General features: G+C 45.4%; 1 protein-coding gene across 8 annotated transcripts in view; it reads right to left on the reverse strand.

Annotated features, from left to right (window-relative positions):
* The window catches only part of cpeb3 (cytoplasmic polyadenylation element binding protein 3), a 40,520-nt gene that overhangs the window by 21,762 nt on the left and 155 nt on the right, over positions 1-18,603 (reverse strand). For 2 of the 8 annotated variants that reach the window (XM_020709257.3, XM_023963163.2), the window contains exons 1-4: positions 18,354-18,478; positions 16,351-17,171; positions 12,249-12,333; positions 1,774-1,830 (exon numbers count right to left, since the gene is read on the reverse strand). In XM_020709257.3, the coding sequence (XP_020564916.1) occupies positions 1,774-1,830; positions 12,249-12,333; positions 16,351-17,171; positions 18,354-18,453 (1,063 nt within the window). In that variant the 5' untranslated portion in view covers positions 18,454-18,478. Of the gene's footprint in view, positions 1-1,773; positions 1,831-12,179; positions 12,334-16,350; positions 17,172-18,353; positions 18,479-18,603 lie in introns of those variants that run through there. The other 6 variants (XM_020709256.3, XM_023963162.2, XM_078932207.1 and 3 more) reach the window with 3 other exon arrangements.

The following is an 18,603-nucleotide window of genomic DNA, read 5'->3' on the forward strand; positions in this document are numbered from 1 at the left end:
AAATGAGCCAATGTCGACTAGGAATCGTGTCGTCAACCATAAATTATAATATGAATCAAATCGTGGCTCATAACACCCTTTCAAAATTATCTTATTTTAAGAACACATGATTAGTGACTAGATTTTCTTCCTTAAAACAAGATTTCGTGGTAAAACCATTTTTCTTTCTCCATTGGCAGCTTTTTTTTTTTGGATGAATCACCTCAAAAAAAGAAGACAACTGAATTGTGTCCAAGAAGGTAAACCAAGTCCAAATGCCATAACTCAACTTCAACAGAAGTTGTGTTCATTCTAAGAAAAGCACACATCTGTTAAAAAAACACTCTGGGATCTGTTTAAAGTGGGTCACAGATTGGCCTTTAAAAGAGAAAACAAACGTTCACGTTCAACGAAACTCAAGTCATACAAAAAAAACTAATCTCGTTGAAAACCCATGCTCAACTTTTCCAAAAATGTTCCCACAAACTAGTCTGACGTGCATCAAAATGAAACCATAAGGAGGCCAAAACACTGTTTAGCACGGCCAAAATGCCAGCTAAGTGGAGGGGGTAACTCAGTATTAAGTACACCCTCTGTGGTCAAAGAAGACCCATTGCCTCTAAAAACCAATACAGGCTTTGCATTGTAAGCACTTCATTATGCGACCTGCCCCTCTGGCTCGTCTGAGAGTTTATTGTCTCCGGGCCTCTTCTCATTGCCCATGTTTTCATTAAAAAAGATCTGTGTCTTCATTCCAAAAAAGCCTGGACAGTCTCTGTAGCTTTGCCCCATCTCTGTCTGGCCTCAGCAAAAACAAAGTCACCTAGCAACCAGAGCAAATGAAGAGAACACAGAGCTGAGAAACCCTACCATTCCACAGCCAGAGGGAATGCACCCATGAGAGACCGGGAGAAAGAACAAACATCCAGCTGTGTGGTATCTGAGAGAGGGCGCATGTTTCACAGGAAACCGGCTGATTCCTGCGGGCATGATGAGTTTCATGTCTTCCCAGCTCCGCTTAGCTTGAAACGCCTGAAAGACGATTCTACCGCGCTGTCTTGAGAGCAACAAAACATCAGAAAGTGGAACTTTACTGACTTTTCTCTTTACTTCAAATGCTGCTGGCGTCTATAGGAAGTTCAGCTTCACAGACTGTCACAGTGTGACGGAAGCGAGGCTGCCGTGGAGACACCCAGCTCTAAAAGGCTTTGAAGACTTTAGTAAAACACCACAACGTCAGTGTGAGATTTAATCCCAGAGGATACACAGAAGAACAAAAGGCAGACACTCCAGCAGCTGTTAGCGTCTACACCCTGCAGACCAACGTAGCGTGTCCGAGGAGTCAAACCAAAGCTTTCCCCGTCATGTTTTGATCTCCTGTCAGGGGTCCCCGTTTTGTTTTTTTGTTGAGAATTGGGCCAAACAATAAAAACCATGAAAGCAAAACAGGGAAAGGGGGCACAAAGGTGGAAATCAAGAGGTTCTATCAAGAAAATCTCAATGACGTGCAATGTTCAGGTCATGTCTGAGCATATCAAGAGCACAACTCCTTCTCTGGCTCATCTGCTGATGGCTGAGGGTGGATCTAGTCTTACATGTGGGGGTATTTTTGGTAGAGTTATTCACAGGTCAAGTGTGCTTCCCTAAGCACCAAGAGGTCTGTCCTACGATTATGGTGAGAGGGAATCCAGCTCTGTGATGACAGCGCTGATGTTTTGACTAGTGAAGAGCAGAGGGACCGCATGCATCTGAAGCTGAAGACTGGTTCAGTCCTTCACTGAAAGTGCTACTTACTATTAAGTGGCACGATGTGGTCAGATCCAGGGTGATGAATGTTGAGTCCCATTCGTCCTGCCAGAGAAAAAAAAACAGAAAACAGAAAGAAGACTGTTACAAAGAATGGACAACACTAAAAATTTGGCAAACAATCGAGTTTATCAGCAGGCATTCAATGAGATCCTCACCAGCAGGAAAATACCAACATCCCAGGAAATGATTAGTCTTAACAAATACAGACAGGCGATGTGAAAAACAACCTGGAAATCATTTGTCATGTCAAATCTCTGCAGTGCCAGTGAGATCCAATCAGCTGAAAAAGAAATCTACGGAGCGGCTGTGGTGACCGTTTCATGGCTGTTTGGTCTGCCTTACAGGAAGACTGCCTGGTTATCGGTTATGGTCATGTAGGAAATGGCAGGAAAAATAGCAAAACAAACAAAACTGGTTTCAGATTAAACACCAGCGTCATTTGCAGGAGCGGCTGCAATGCTGCACAGTCAAATTCCAATTAGACTTCAGGAAATCCGCCCCGCTTGAGTGGTTATGACACGTCCTTTTTGACTTTGTGAATCCAACGACATCAGGAACACGTTCAGACGGGGATCCAATCTGAACTGCAAGGGGAGAAGATGCTGGTATCTCTACACAGGGTAAAGGAAGGTGGGCTTTCCTGGCTAAACAACAAGACTGGAACTAGCTGATCTGGTGAAAGAGCAGTAAGTCAGGAGAGCAAAACCATGAGGGGGATGACAGCCTCACAGCTCCACAGATGTGGATTTCCACAATCCTCTCAGCTAGTTATAAACTAATCTGGAAGAGAGGCCTGTGCAGGTCAGGACGAGTTTATTCCTTCAAAGTGATTATCCTACTTAGTGATCATTTCTATCCATCTATCAGAAATCATTCCTCCCTCTGAAGGGTGTGACTTAGAGCCCTGCGCGGGACTATTTTCTTCATCCCGCTCCCGCCCGCGCCCGCTGAATTTTTGACCAATCCCGCCCGCTCCCGCAACGTATGCGTTACACTCCCGCCCGCTCCCGCAATATGTATGTCCACTCCCGCCCGCACCCGCAAAACTCAGAGAATTTAGTCCCGCACAGTAATAGAGATGCATTGATTTTGTATCGTCCCCCGTCCCGCAGGAAAAAAACATGTATTTTTATTGATATTATTAAAGAGATTCATGTCCCTCCTCCAGCCTCATCTTTTGATGCATTCCTCTTGTGTAATGTGCAACTTAAATATTAAATATATTTTCACAAATCCTGTTCTGTTAAAAGTGTGCGTGTGTTCGCGCGCAGACAGACGGCCTGAAGCGCGCTCTTAGTAAGAGGCGGGGCGTTGCACACCCCCAACAACAGGTTAGATGACAGAGGCCATTGGGCGTCTCTACCTGATGCCTTCACGGAGCTTCAGTACATAAGAATCCAACAGCCGCTCAGCCTAACGTAGTCCGCTAATATATATTCACGAGATATTCATGGCAGCACTGATCCCGCGGGGTTTATTTTTTGCCGCCCGCTCCCGCCCGCAGCACAATCCAAACCGCCCAATTCCGCGAGATTTGGGTTGGGTCCCGCGGGACCCGGCGGGACCCGATCCCAATGCAGCCCTCTAGTGTGACTAACCTCCAGAGAGGGATGTCGGACCATCTCCGGCTTTTCCCCCTCTCTGGTTCTGCATCTGATAGTCAGGTTCAGAGTGTCATCCAAGGTCAACAGCCCCAAGAGACAGCAGCACAAATCTGTGCATTGATAAATGTGTGGGTGGTCTGTTTGTTTGGTTCTCCAACCAGATTACAAGGTTTTTGCTGCTAATGTTCCTCCTGATCAAATGTTCTTCATAGAGGCTCATTTTCATCTTCTCAGCTGATCCTGCACATCGGCTCCATCTCATATGGTGCAATAAAAAAAAGACTAAATTAAGAACAATGAGCAATAAAGATACATGTCCATAGCTGCAGGCTGTGTTCCTGCAGAAGCCTGTCAAGATCTGCAAAGCTTCTGTTGGTAAACGGAGAGGAAACGGTGTTGAATGAAACGTTTTACCTAATGAGCAGAAATGCAAATGTCCAAGCCAACAACCCTTTATTACCTATTGTTATTAACCATTATATTTTTATCAATGTATTTCTGAAACCCCTATCTCTTAAAAAACTGTTGTATAACCAGGTAGTCTCAGACGGTTTAAGTACAGTCACGCCATGGCGAAAATGTTTCTACCAAACCTCAGACACTGGGTAAATACGGTGCTTTTTCATCTTAAACGAACATTATTGTGAGCAAAAACGTAACAAATCAACAAATGTATCATAATTGATTCTATCTAGATTTCATTTAGAAAATTATATATTTTTAGATGTCTTTAAATGATTTAAAACAAAACATTATTTCCCAAAAATAAGTGCATTTTTTGGTCAAATCTTTAAGGTAGTGGGCTATACGGGCTTAAATCTGTGATCTCAGTGGTTACATTCAGGTAAGAAAGGGGTCTTTTACTCTGCATCATGTCGGTAGAAAGGTAGGAAAGGGAAGCATGAGAGGGCCACGTTTTCCTTTCCATCTAGAACATTCTCTGTACATCTCTCACTGACCTAAACCAATGTACAGTCAGGGCTGCAATTAACTGCAAAACTCAATTATTTTAAAGATCTGGCCTGCTAGAGACAGTATTTTTATTCATTAAACCTCCAAAGCAGCATTATTAGTGATAACCGGCCCTCTTAGCTGCTCATAGTCCGATTAAAACCACCACACCAAATGCAGCTTACAAAGCAGTAATCCAAATGTTCAAACTGGCTCCTTCATCTTTGCCACAGCAGTCACTTAATAACCAGCAGCAGTTAGTCATGAGTCAGATGCTGTTTGTTCCAGTACCACATCCAGAACTCCAGTGACTTAGCAGTCCTATCTTAAGCCCTCTGCATGCACCCTGCAGCCTGAAACAGTTGCCTTCTTGAAGCCTTTAAATAACTCTGGGCATGTGCCATCTGCTTCTCCAGAAGCTGGCTGGGAGGGCCGGGGTGGGGGACCGGACTTTCTGCTGCTTCAGTGACATTTGCTTGCAGAAAGCCTCCGATGTTGTCATCATTTCCAGGAGATGTCGAGCACTCAGAACAGACGTTATTCTTCTCTTCACCAACAGTGACTCCTTTTCCCTGCAACATGGCTCTATAAGTTTACTGTTATTGCTCAATAGTGCTCAAAATGTGTTTATTTTGGCTAAACCATTTCAACCATCTGATATTCCAACAGAAAATCAGGAATCAGAGAAGTGACTGTCAAAGGAAATGTTACCATTCTGATGGTTTGGCCATTAAAAACTGACTTAGAATATTTGTGATTTGTTGGACTGCTTCCACACAAAGAAACGGCAAATTACGCAAATGCTTTCTTATCACAAAATGACTAGATGTAAAAACTGATTGGACATGAAAATGAGTCACTTTGGTTCTGCTTCTTCTCGTTAACAGTAGAGCCCAAAATTAAATCATTTCCTCAGCAGGGGTTTTAAAAAAATGGTTTCAACAGCAAAGAGGGAAAAAACAAGGCTAATTCACAACACTAGACCACTGGGGAGAGAGACGGGTGGAGGTGTCACTAAGAAACCCGCCTGGATCCTTAATGGATTCCTCCCTGAACGCTGGTATTTCAAGCCGTCTGCAGAAATATTTAACACGGATTACAATGAGGTCAAAGTTTGTTTGTCAGTTTAGCCACAAGACTGAGGGGTTTCTAAAACTGATGACAGACCCAACTCTAAAGGAAGAATAGCTTCTCTGCCAAGTCTACAAGTTACTGCAGTTATGGCTTAGTGGAATTCAGAATGGCAAATCCTTCGGGTCCTTTTGAAGGGCTCTTTAGAACACAGTTAACCCCCGAGCACTGCTTGGCATAGACAGCAGTGTTTCAACAGCTTCCAGGGTTTGTGAGAGCTACTCTAACTGCTTGTTTTTGCGATCCAAACTGGAGAAACTCAGTTGTGCCTACAGAAGTCATGACTATTCCACCAAAACAAAACACAGCACGCTGATGATGCTGTTTATTGGAGAGAAAGGTGAGGTCTGACCTTTAAAGCTGCCAATAAAAACATCATCTTATCTGTGTGCAGTCATTACATGCCGTTTAAAGTACAGGGACATCCTTCTTCACATGAAATCATCATGGGCTGTTAACAGAAAAGGATGACAAGTTTAAAGGGCCAAACTTGGTCGGAGGGTTAACCATTTGCCTGACCTAATTCTTAGCACACGTGGAACTCTGCCTACCAGCTCTGTGGCCAAGAGGTGAGCATCAGCTGTTCCTGGAAGACTGTGGCCTCCCTTTTGCAGTCATATCACACCAAAGACTCAAAAATACTGCTTGAGTTCTAGACATTCGAGAACTTCAATCCTCAAGCCATAACTGCTGCTCAACACTTCCATGGAAGCGTAACTGTAAAACGGATCATCACCAACGGTACGAGGCCTTGCCCCCAGCCTTTTACAACTTTTCATGGTAAAGAAGGGCCAGCAATAACCATCCAAGGACAAGCAGATTCACACTGGAATAGGCTGCTCCTCGTCTCTTCATTCTCTGGTGACACACCAACACTGTTGGCTGTAGAAGCTTTCTGTCCACCGTCGGTTCATCCTTCCTGCCCATGAGCTTCTCAAAGACACTCAACCCCTCCATCCATTCCTCTATCCAATCATCAATCCATCTTCAGAATCTGCTGAAAGCCTTTTGGAGTCACAGAGCTGGTGGGAGCAAACCAGAGCGCCTAAGAAAAAACCCAAGTATGCATGAGGAGAACCTGCAAACTCCATACAGAAAGAACCCAGCTGGGATTTGAACTAAGACCTTCCTGGTGTGTCTCAAAGTGTCATCAGCAGACTTGTCCCAAATATTAGCGTTTCCAACAACCAACATTTTGTTTTCGTGCTCAGCTTATTTCCCATTGTCTATCCCCATCAGTTAGGGGGTGGGAGGTGGGAAAGGGCTGGGGGGGGGGGGGGGGGGTAAGTCTGGGAAGAGGGCTCTATTTTAATTTTTTTGCTCGTCTTTATATTATTTTGGTTTGTTTTCATGTAAAGCACTTTGTGTTATGTTTTCATAGGAAAGGTGCTATATAAAAAAAGTTTGATTGACAGATGACTTCATTGCAGGTGAATCCACTGACACCAAGACACCGCCGTGAACGTTTGCAGTATGAGACCATGTGACCCTGACAATGCAGCAACGGTCCACCGTCCTGTTCACTGATGAGTGTCCTTTCACAGAAATGATGATCGTCAACGTTGATGGAGAAGGTGAGGTGAGCGCCGAGGTCAGCATGGTTCCAGGGTTCTCCTTGGTGGAGAAGGAGCAACAGTCTGGGCACGCATCAGCAGTCAGCACAACTTTGGTTCAGTTACTGGAGATGGTTCAGTCACTGCACGGTCTTACATCAGAGACATGATAGAACCATCAACATCCTGAACCCCATAGATCACGTCTGGGACCAGCTGAAGCAGAGACTGGGTTGGGGGCGGGGGGATGCCCAGAATTCCTGGGTGGTGGTGGGGTGCTCGTCTGGGGCGGGGTCCCGCGTTGGGTCCTACCGCCGCGGCGGGGGGGGGGGGTCTGTTCTCCTGGTTGGGCTGGAGCTTACACTCTCTGTGCCCCCATGCCTCCCTGCTCTCTGGCTTTGGGGGCCCCGTGGTGGTCCTGCTGGCCCTGGCCTGGGTGGCGGATGTGATCACCTGGGGGGCGGTTGTTCTCTATCTGCTGCCGTGCGGGTGTTGGGGGGTTCTAGCTGCTGCTGTGGCGGGGGTCTTGGTGTGGGGATGACTGGGCACTCTCCCTCCCTCCTTTTACATTCCACCATCCATTTTAGAAGACCATAAACACTCACCTGAGCACAGGTGTTAGCTCACCTTTGCACAAAAAGATTGTGTGATTGAATGAAATATTTCACACTAGTTGGTCTCTAAATGCATAAGCATGAGTGTGTGAACATTATCTGTATTGTGTACATGTTGACGTGAACGTTTATAGAGCCAACAGGTATGTTTGTGACATTTGAGTGTGTGTGTGGACAGACCCCACCCTTATAGACGTGTAGTACATCTGAACCTCACTGTAATGAGTGTAACCATCCAGCAACTTGTTGCTTTATGCTGCTTCATGGTTTATTCAGACATACCTCTGGTTTGTCAGAAGATCTAGAGACTCCAACTAGAGGCCTTCAGCTTTCATCTGTTTGCCCAGCTGTTGGACAGTTAAAAAAAATAGAAAAAGGGACCTGGCAGAACTGAGGCTAGTGAGGAGATGTCGTTGTCAAATGCTGGAAATAACCTGCTATTGACACGGTCAATGTTTGTTATTTGGAGGCATCTTTAGTTTATGTCCTCGTTTTTGTGTTAATAAATACCACACTAATTAAAAAGGTGTTTCTTCTCATTCATTATTATCAAAGGGAACTTTTACGCATTTCAATACAGTTCAGAGTGACCAAAATAAAAAAGCACTCATGTCAATAACAACATGCCTAACCTAAGTTTCCATTTGGTTAATCAACTCAACTGATGTAAAAATGTTTTGTTTTCAGAATTATTAAGACAGAGAAAACATAAAGCTGTTGAACTTGAAACACTCAACACAGAAAAGATTTAGAGCTGCAGAAATGGGACTTAGTGAGGCAAACACGCCGAGGGAAAGACACAACATGGGCGGCGTAGGATCCAGACGTTGCTTTCACAAGGACTTAAGGGACTTACAAACACTTTAGTGCTTCTCAGGTGGCTAGTGACGACATATGAGTGGCAGGGAACAGGGAGAGGCTGCCGGTCTGCTCAGCTGACCAGACCATGATGGATGGCAGCCTGAAATAGGTATGCGAGAGAGTGTGGAAAGAATGCTTGAGTCAGCAACAATGAAGAGGTATGCTTCCCCCATGTGTGCCTGTGTGTGTTGGTGCATCTGCAGGCAGTTGTTGTAAAACTGGAAACTGGTGGGGTTTTTCCAGAGTGTCTTTGTGTAGAGGGAGCTTCATTCTCCACGGTCACAGCAGACCTCTGTCTCTGCTGTGTGGCTCTACTGTGCGACCGTTGAAAAAGATCTTTTCCTTTTAGCTTCCATAACGTATGATTTATAAAATCAAAAACAGGTAAGATGAGGTAACCTCAACTCTCAGCAGGAGACAGGGGTGGGGTCAGTTCATGCTCCCTTTAGAAGACATACTCTACTCACAACACAGGTGAACAGAAGAAAGAAATTCTCCTGCATACCAAAACACTACAGTAGCAGGAACAGGTATTCCAAGCTGAGAAAAGAATGCAAGAAATGTCTGGGATGGGATGGATGTGGCAGCTATGTGCTCAGTTAGAAGCTTAAAACTGGCTCTACTGGGTTCCTTTGTTTTGTTTTTTACTGGTTCTCAGCTGATCAGAAAAATTCCTGGAATGAGACGGACGGCTAATAGTTTTATCTTTTGAAGTGACAGAGAGAAAAAGGGGAGGAGCTTATGAGAATTTAGTAACTATCAAGTTCCTTTTAGTCATACAGTCAGCAGGATTATGGGAGTTGAACCAGATCAACTTGTGACATCAAATAGTTGTCATTAATGGCAAAGGCACTTCAAAAATGCAGAAACAATGCCTGAAAGATCTTTTCTCCAAACAAGTGTTGTGGTATCACAAACTTCTCATAATTTATTTTCATGGGTTAAATAGTTTGAGAAAGTGAAAAAATGTGATCTACAAAGCTGAATATTGACTCATCAATGTTCACATCTCTGCCTGAGTTACAGTCAGATCAACTCTTCCATAGTATGAATACAGTGGAGGAAATAAGTATTTGGTCTCCTAGTAACCATTAAGACTTCTGGTTCACACAGAGCAGTTAGACTCTCCTCATCAACTCTGAACTGAAGACACCTGTTTGAAATTATCATCTGTAGAAGAGACGCCTGTCCACAGCATCAGTCCATCAGTCAGACTCCCCAACATGGAAAGACTAAAGAGCTTACAGTGGATTGAAGGGAGAAGATTGTAGACCTGCACCAGACCAGACTGGACTACAAAACCATCAGCAACTAGCTGGGGGTTATCGTGACATCTGACCTGGTGGGACTTCCATGATCATGAGACCAGAGAGAAATCAGCCTAAAACAACACGACAGGAGTTAGTTGATGATCTCAAAGCAGCTGGAACCACAGTCATCCAGAAAACCATTGGAAATACTGGGAGAGCTTAAATATACAACATCTTTCAGAGCTCAGAAAGTCCTCCTGCTTAAGAAGACACAGGTGCAGACCCACATAGAGTTTACCAACGAACACCTTCATGATCTAGAGAGAGATTGGGAGAAGGAGCTGTGGTCAGAACAGATCAGAACCGAGCTCCTTGGCAGCAATTCAACCCATTGTGTTTGGGTGCAGAGCAACCCCGGCCCCCCTTCCCATAACCCATTAGCTTTCTATTTACTTGCTCTCCTGCTAGCTTACAGCCCACCTCAACCCAACATTAGTGGTGCAACATCAGGTGGTCAACATCAGATCTATCCAGTCGTACAGTTCTGATCCAGATTCCAGCTCAGACCAGGAAAACAAAGACGTTCATGGATCTGTTGGTCTGACAGTGGATGATCAGAATGGAGCAGAGCAGGAAGACTGTGACCTGTCCTGTGTCACAAACTAGACCTTTTTTTCATCTGCCCCTCATTTACGATTTCAATAAAGAAAGACTCAGAAATGCTTCATTTTCTGAATATATATGTTCTCCATTATGACAAAATGCCAAAAGAACACGTTAAAAACACCAAAAGCACAATTTTTATAGAAGTAGGTCTTTAAGTGCTTCCAATCAAACCACATGAACGGACCAAAGCCGACCCATCAGCTGACAGCCACCAACACAAACTCATTTGAGAAGTTTGCCATTCCAACCTGGTCTCATCTGCCAGAGCTAGGCTTTTGATCACATGGTTTCCATGACTGGCATGTCGTCTGCCAACACATTTGGAAAACACCTTTTTCCTTCTACAGCTGAGCAACACACTTCTGCTCACAAGAAAGGCATGCAAACAAAAATGTATGAATCAGGAACGTCAGAAGCATTCCACGGCACAAAGCTTTTCAAATTCTGAGGCTGTGGTGCGGCAGGAGGGCCGATTCCCACCTTGCCTGCCCATATGCTGAACTGTCTTTGGGCAAGACACTGGATTCCGCCATTGCCTCTGGACGCCAGTGTTCGGCAGCCATTCGGTGTGTGGATGCGTGTGTGGATGAGGGTGTGACTGTAAAGCATTTTGGGCCTTCAAAGAAGGTAGCAAAGCGCTATATAGGTATACACCATTTGTCATTTCAGAGTTTGTGACCCGTTTTGACCTGAGACCATTATCGCATTTAACCCAGTTATGTTCATCAAACTTTGCCCGTGTGTTTCATAAAATCAGGCCACAGCTAGTCAAGCCCCGTGAAAGTGGGAGGTTTGAACATTTTCCCGTGTTGGTATCGTCTTAACAGGCTTTAGCAGATAGGCGTCCCCACCCCCCACCCCCATTAAGCCTGGGGTCATTCTCCTTCACGGCTTAAAGAATCTGAGGTGGCAATAAATGTGCCATGGCGTGTTGAGATCTAAAACATCAGCACAGCAGGTATGCTCTCAGGGTGGAGGTGTGTGTGGTTTGCACAGAGACTTTAAAGACAGCGGGAAGCACGCAAGGAACGCACACCCCTGTTCCTGCCCCCACCCCGACTTCTCTCACAGCTCCTCCCACTTTGCTCTGACAAACACCGACAAGCCCTGCAGGACGTTGGCATACCTTTCCAGTAGCTGTAGGGCATGACATTCATTTTGCAACAACGCAGCGCAAGACAAACTGGAAAAACAAACTCTGCAGCTGAGGAGAAAAAAATCATTCTAACACCCCCCCCCCCACACACACACACACACACACACACACACACACACACACCCACACCCACAACTTTTCCAGTGTTCACATGGTAGGACGGTGGAGAATAATCAAAACCTTACACCCCACCTGACAGGACCCCATCGGGAGTCAGGACTTCTGACAAGGGGCTTGTGATCAGAGAGCTGCAAAAATATTTACTTAGAAAGCCTGAGAGATACTGGCCCCCCCTAAAAGGCTGGAAATCTGATTTCAGATTCAGAAGGTGGACCCGATGTCCAAGAGGAAAAGGATCTGTTCCACAGGTCAAACTGGGATTTTCATGCAAACACTCATGTCCAAGATGACACGCGTGTGAGAAAACGGAACTCCGCTTCACAAATCAACAAGAAATAGAGAAATGTTTAACTATAGCTAAAACATCATAGTTTGAATCTCAAATTGTATAAACAATAATACATAAAAATCAGATTAAAAGGAAAAAAAAAAGGAAATGGCAAAAGTCTTGACACGGTAAGCATGGACGAATGAAGATTCCTAACCTGCAAAGTGATTCCTCCATATAATATCAGCGATAGTCATTGGTGGGCCACCAGCTGGCTGTGGTTTACCTTTGTCATGGTCAGTCCTTATCATTTCCATTATGGAACTCTCCAAAGAATGCAAGCCAAAAGCATCAAAAGGGCGATTCCGGTCCTACAGCATAAAACAGAAGAGAGGATTCATGTCAAGGAATGGTAGAGACAAGATTCTTTTTAGTCAGGGGGGGTTAAAGACAGACATTTTGAGGTTTTGCATGGAAGACGCTCTAAAACTCAGAACGGTTTTGTTTCCCTAAAACCTTCTGCAGGTTGTTCAAAATCAAATTATCTCCAAAAGAGACAACTGAACCGCTTCTTGGTTCCGACATTTCATAAAAATGTTCCAAATGTTAGTTTGTGCTTTTGTCTTTTTCATTGTATTCATTTATTTTTTATGACTGAATCAATCAATGAAGATCTAACTTGTTTTTTTGGTTTCTTTTGAAATCGGTCGCGTTGTCCGAGAGAACTCACAGACTTTCCATTTTATAACAGCGAAGATCGATTCCCTCTGAGATCCAACAAACTCTAGCTGACTTAAATTCAACCTGGTTAAAGTGACAAAGATGGATTTTCTTAGTCCCACCTCGGGGAAAGTCGCTCATTATGGAGAAATAACTCCAAATATTTGAAGGTTTGTGGTCAAACCGGCATGACCGTCTTGAGGTGCATTCACTATAAGGTGGATTTGATTATTTCCTTCTTCTTCATCAAACTTTTCTGAACCTCCTATGCTGAAGCTTAATCCATACAGAGAACATGATGGGGGGCCAAAGGTGAAGCTGCGGAGCCCGTCTAACTGGTGGCCCTTGGCAGCTGCGTCTGCTGCCCGAGGCGGGGGGCCATATTGTTTGCCCGCAACAGCTATTGTTACCCGTTCGGCTGAGCGTTCAAAAGCGTCATTCCCCCAGTTTTGGGCCAGACGGCCCTGCACAGATAAAAATCTGCCCGCTCGGTCCAAACGGCATACACTTAAAATGCTGAGCTTTTGGTTCTCTCCGCCTCTTCCCCTCCTCTCTCACACCATGTGGACCACCGTGGTGGTGGGCAGGACTGGAGAGAGGACATGCTTTATTCCCACACAGACTTTGCTCTTGAACACACCATCAGTAACAGGAGTGTAAAAATGTGGGTCCAAGTTCACCTGTTTTCACTAAGCAGCAACTCATCAGTCCATGTGGCTCATGAGGGGAATATCAGAGCAATAACAGGGAGATTAGGATAAGAAGCAGCAGAGCTACAGGCTCCAGCAGGAAACAGACTTAGTTCAACCAAATCTGCTATACGATAAGAAGTGATATGTTCATGTAAGCCAATTTCTTTTAAATGAAACATTAATTTATCATGATAAAGATTGTGCTGTAGATTTTCGACTTCCAGAAGGAAGATGTTCAACAATGTTGAGTTTATAAGATAAATAGACTGAATCATCGGAAAGCCCTACAGTTTATGGAGTGATATTAATGGCACCACGTTGCAAACAAAACATTCAGCAGCTGTTTGATGGCAGCTCTGTCACGCTCAACTGAAACTTATGAGAGAAAAATGTAAGATGGGAAAAAAGGAAGAGGAGACAACGCATCTGAAACATTTGTGTTGCAAATGCAAAAACATTTTTTGAAAGAAAAAGAACAACTGAAAGCAAAAACAATTTTTTTTGAAAGCATAAAAAAATTTGAAAGTAAAAATAAATAAATTTGAAAGCCAATATTTAAGATTTTCATTTGCAACTTAGAAAGTTTTGTGTGCAACGTGGTGGCGTCAATAAGACTCCATAACGGTTCTGCATCAGACATTGTCCACCTGTGAACCAAAGCGGTGAGGCTGCTCCAAACTCCCGTCCAGTTCCAGAGGTTCACACAGTGCTGTTACCATCAAAAAGGCGGAAGGACTTTATGTAAGCTTAATGCACACACATGACATTGAACTCCATGCCATGCATTCTTCTGGCCTTTGAGCAAGCAGTGGGCGAGTCCCAGTGTATTTCAGAAACGCATGACTCAGCGCTTCAGACTGCAGTTCTGTGAGGAAGATCAAGCTGACCGCTGCAGCGGGCGCAGCAGGTGCAGCAGTCGCAGCGGGTGCAGCAGGTGCAGCAGTCGCAGCGGGTGCAGCAGGCGCAGCAGGTGCAGCAGGTGCAGCAGTCGCAGCGGGTGCAGCAGGTGCAGCGGGTGCAGCAGGTGCAGCAGTCGCAGGTGGAGCATATGATGCTGCCGGACGCGGCTGCCCCACCTGCTGAGGGCTTCACCTCAGTAAACAGGCCAGATGACCTTATGTCCTGATGGTACTCAGGGTCCACTTATAACAATGACTAAAGAGACATGAAACAGCTTACAAACAGAAAGACTTTCTGAACATAAGTCTGAATGTTAAAGTCCCACTCCGATCATCTTTTGATGCACTTTCAAAGCGTTCTCAGTGCTCTTAACTAGGATGATTCTGCTTTTAGCCCACATCAAAGAACCTGTGTCGTTGTCTAGGACATAGTTTCTGCAGAGCAGCAGGAGTTCATCAAAAATTCACCTCTGAGTTGTGGGCGGGAGCGTTGGCACAGAGTAAGCCTTTAGCTGACAGCCCTCAACCTAACATTAGTGGTGCAACAAAAATGGCAGCAACATTAGATCTATCCAGCCGTCCAGTTCTGATCCAGATTCCAGCTCAGACCAGAAAAAACAAAGACGTTCATGGATCTGTCGGTCTGCAGGTGGATGATCAGAATGGAGCAGAGCAGGAAGACTGTGACCCGCCGACTGCAGCTTCCACATCACAGCTACAAGCTTTTTCTACAGCATTGTTTCGTCTGCTCTTGATTCACAACGATTTGAATAAAGAAATACTCAAAAATGTAATTTTTAGCCGAATGTTCTTCATCCATGTCCCCCATCATGAGAAAAGCCCCAAGAACATGTTAAAAAGATCTAAAACCGTACTTCCATGGGAGTGGGTCTTTAGACTTCTCTCTAATAATGGCAGACATTTTCCAATAACAATATTGTAATGTGTCGTCTGGTGGAAGAACAGCTGAGCTTCACTGCTGCTGTTTGCCTTCAACACACAAACCCCTCCATGCACAGTGACACTCAGACCCCCGCCCCCCTCTGACCTAGCCTCCAAGTGATAACTCCAGCTGAAATCCAGGAGAGAGCACTGATAGACACTCTCGACAGAGGAAAACTGAGTAACAAAAACCTGGAGAGGCCTGACCGGCCGACACATAACCATTATCTGCCGCAGGAGGCTTTGGGTTTCAAGCGGGCTGGAATTTCAGCCCCAGTTACACAAAGTCCTCCTCAGTCGTAACAGGTTAACTTTTTGGCTTGAACTTTAGGAAGTATCCGTGACATGAAACCCTGCAACCCAAAAGCAAAAAAACCAAACTTTGTGTTTACAGATTTAGCTGTCAGTTTGTGAAAATGACCTTATTTGTTTAAAAATCCTGAAAAATTGCTAAAAACTTGAACCTAAACTAACAGATGTTACATTTTCTTGGTCAGAAACGTATAAAATGATCATTTTTGAGACTTTCTGGACTGTTTTGCTGTCTGTCAGTTCACCTGCCCATAGAAACACCTGATTTATGGGGATTATTGTTTAGGACTAACAAATACCAGGAGCAGGCCAGGACACCAAATGGCTAAATCCAGAAACCTATTTACAAAACCGTGAGTCGCTGGTGTTTTCCCACAGCATTTCTGATAGGAGTTTATAATAAATGAGGAAAATCAAGACAGAAACATTCAATATTTGACTTTTTACAGCTTCAATTTGTTTGATTTTTTGAGGATGCGGATCTATTTGTATCCTGTATAAAGTATATATATATATATATATATATATATACACATATATGGAAAATAATGAGCTGGTTATTCAGTCAGTGAATGCATCATGTGAGCTTCAGGAAAAAGGCATCAAATGACTTATTATTACTATTAGTAAAGCAGACTTTTTGTGATATTTTGAATCCATATTCATTTTTTCTAATCTAATAAAATTATATTGTGATGCTGTTGCCGGACCAACAACAGTCCCTTCCTTTAGCAAACATGGGAAACATTTGGGATACTTGAGCTTTACATTGCATCTGCATAAATAATAAGGCAGTTCTGGAAGAATCCATTGAGACAGTTACCTGGAAAGGCAGCACGTTGTCAGGCCTGAAGGCGCTGTCCTCCATCCAGGGCTTGGGCCCAAGGGGGTTAGGTCTTGGAAATTTGGGGGGTGCAATCACAGTGCTAGAATAAGGCTTTTTCATGGGGGAAATTGGGCTGAGGGGTGAGGGCCCCCCAACGCCGACTCCTGCACCGACGCCCACCGCTCTCCGCGGGTCCCTGCCGGCCTGCAGTGCGCTCCAGGGGTTCGAACCTGTGCTCCAGGCCGCGTTTTGGTGATTATTCCAAGCGGAGGTGGGGGAGGACGCAGGGGAGCCCCTGCTGTTGTTGATGATGGTCTGATAAACGTTTCTCTGGGGGAAAGGGCCCTGGCTGGGGCTGACAGGGGACCTCCTCTGCTGGGACTGGGGGGGTAGACCGATCTGCGCGGAGAAATTCCCCCCGAACACCGGGTTGACGGGGTGGGGGAAGTTCTGGAAGAGCATTGTCCCGTTCACGGAGGGTATTCCTTGAAAAAAGCTGTCATCCACAGCGTTCGTGGTCCCCGTGGACCAAGTGCTTCCAAAGGTGGAGGAGGGGGCGGAGAGGGGCCCGCCGGTCTCTTGAGGCTGCTGGGGGAAGCTCAGGCCGGGCAGGATGGGGGACTCCATCGGCGCCTTGTCCTTGCTGCTCTGCGCCTGGATGCTCCCGCTGGACGGGCTGTCCGAGTCGGAGGCTGAGGAGGAAGGCTCCGATGATGGGGTCGGCGTGGATGGAGGGGGTTCTTGCGTGGGCTCTTGCTGATACGGAGGCTGGCCTTTGTTTTTGTCCATCAGTAAATCATCCTGCATGGTTTGGGAAGCTGCAACGGGAGGAAACAGACACGGGCTGTTAATGTGGCCGGAGCGGAGGTGAGGAGCTCAAACACCGGGCTGGGGACAACTCCGACACCGAGATAACGTTTGGACCGGCCGGCTGCAAGCCGAGCGCTGATCGTCCATTTATCCGAAAGCAGAACAAACGGCCTCTTCCCGAGACCACAGCGCCCAGCAGGAACCCCTCCAGCCGAGCGAGGCGACTGCGGCTGATATTCACCAGATTTCGCCACGTCTCGTTTTTCCTTCCACGCAGGAACTCCAGGGCTGCAATGTGAAACTGGTCGTCCTCTGCCCTCCAAGCGCCTCCCCTGCTCTCATTTCCATACGTCAGTAAATACAGCTGTCCTTCCACAAGGTGAAAAGGCGCTTTTGCTCTGACATGACATGAGCGACCACTGGACCTTTCCTGCTGGAAGCGGACACCTCGTTCCGTTTATTTCCCTTTAACTGAAAACTGCGCAACTGGAAAACTTAGGGCTTTTTTTGTTTGCTGTTTCCTTACATTTTGGGCAGATTCGGTGAATAAGAATCACCACAACTACCGGAGGTCTCACCGAAAATAAATCCTCACGATCATCTGTCCGATTTTTCTTATTGCGTAAAATGAGACAGGACCGCATTCCCACTGATCCCATTTCCCCTCGTGGAACAGAGTGTCCCTCGCCATTTCAACCGATATAAACCTAAGGATCACAATATAGTGCCACTAGAAAAGTCTTTATTCTCTATAAACACAGAAAAAGGACTTAGTTTGCAGCATAAATGTGCTCCTTGTGCGTTGCTTCGGCTCAACGCCTTGCGTAAATCCAGCGCACATTCTGCAAATATGCCGCAAGTTAGGTTAGATTTACAGACTGAATAAAAAAACAACAACATTTCTAGCTGTTGAGAATAAGAAATACTCAAAGCACACAGTAACATGTGTCATTTGAACTAGTTTTAGAGGCACAACAATAAATCAAACTCTGCCTGGCCAATGATCAGCAAAGATTTGACGACAATTTAAAGCTGTGGTGACACTGAAACAAGCATCGTTTTCAGGCCTTTTAATAGCACGGATGTTTTCAATCAATACTCCACGTGTGTCAGATCATTTTAACAACATAATCGAAATAAAAAAACAACCAGCAGGACTTTCAATGAAACACTCGCTGCACTCAGCCCACCGGGGAATTCGGTGTTTTCTCCTCCAAGAGAAACGCTTCCAAGGTCATGGACGCGGGAGACTGAGCTGCCTGGGGGGGCTCCCCTCTCTGGCCTTTTCATCACACACCCTGACCAAAACAGCTGACACTTGAAGCAGCTAGTGTGGTCGAGACATCCCCGTTTACATGACACGATGTTGCCGTGAAATCCCTCTTTGATATGTCCTGTAAACGTCAGAACAGCATGCACGCGCGGTGACGTCGCCCCTCC

The sequence above is a fragment of the Oryzias latipes genome, chromosome 15 (assembly GCF_053564925.1).
Source record: "Oryzias latipes strain Hd-rR chromosome 15, Olatipes_Hd-rR_3.1".
Classification (NCBI taxonomy): domain Eukaryota; kingdom Metazoa; phylum Chordata; class Actinopteri; order Beloniformes; family Adrianichthyidae; genus Oryzias; species Oryzias latipes.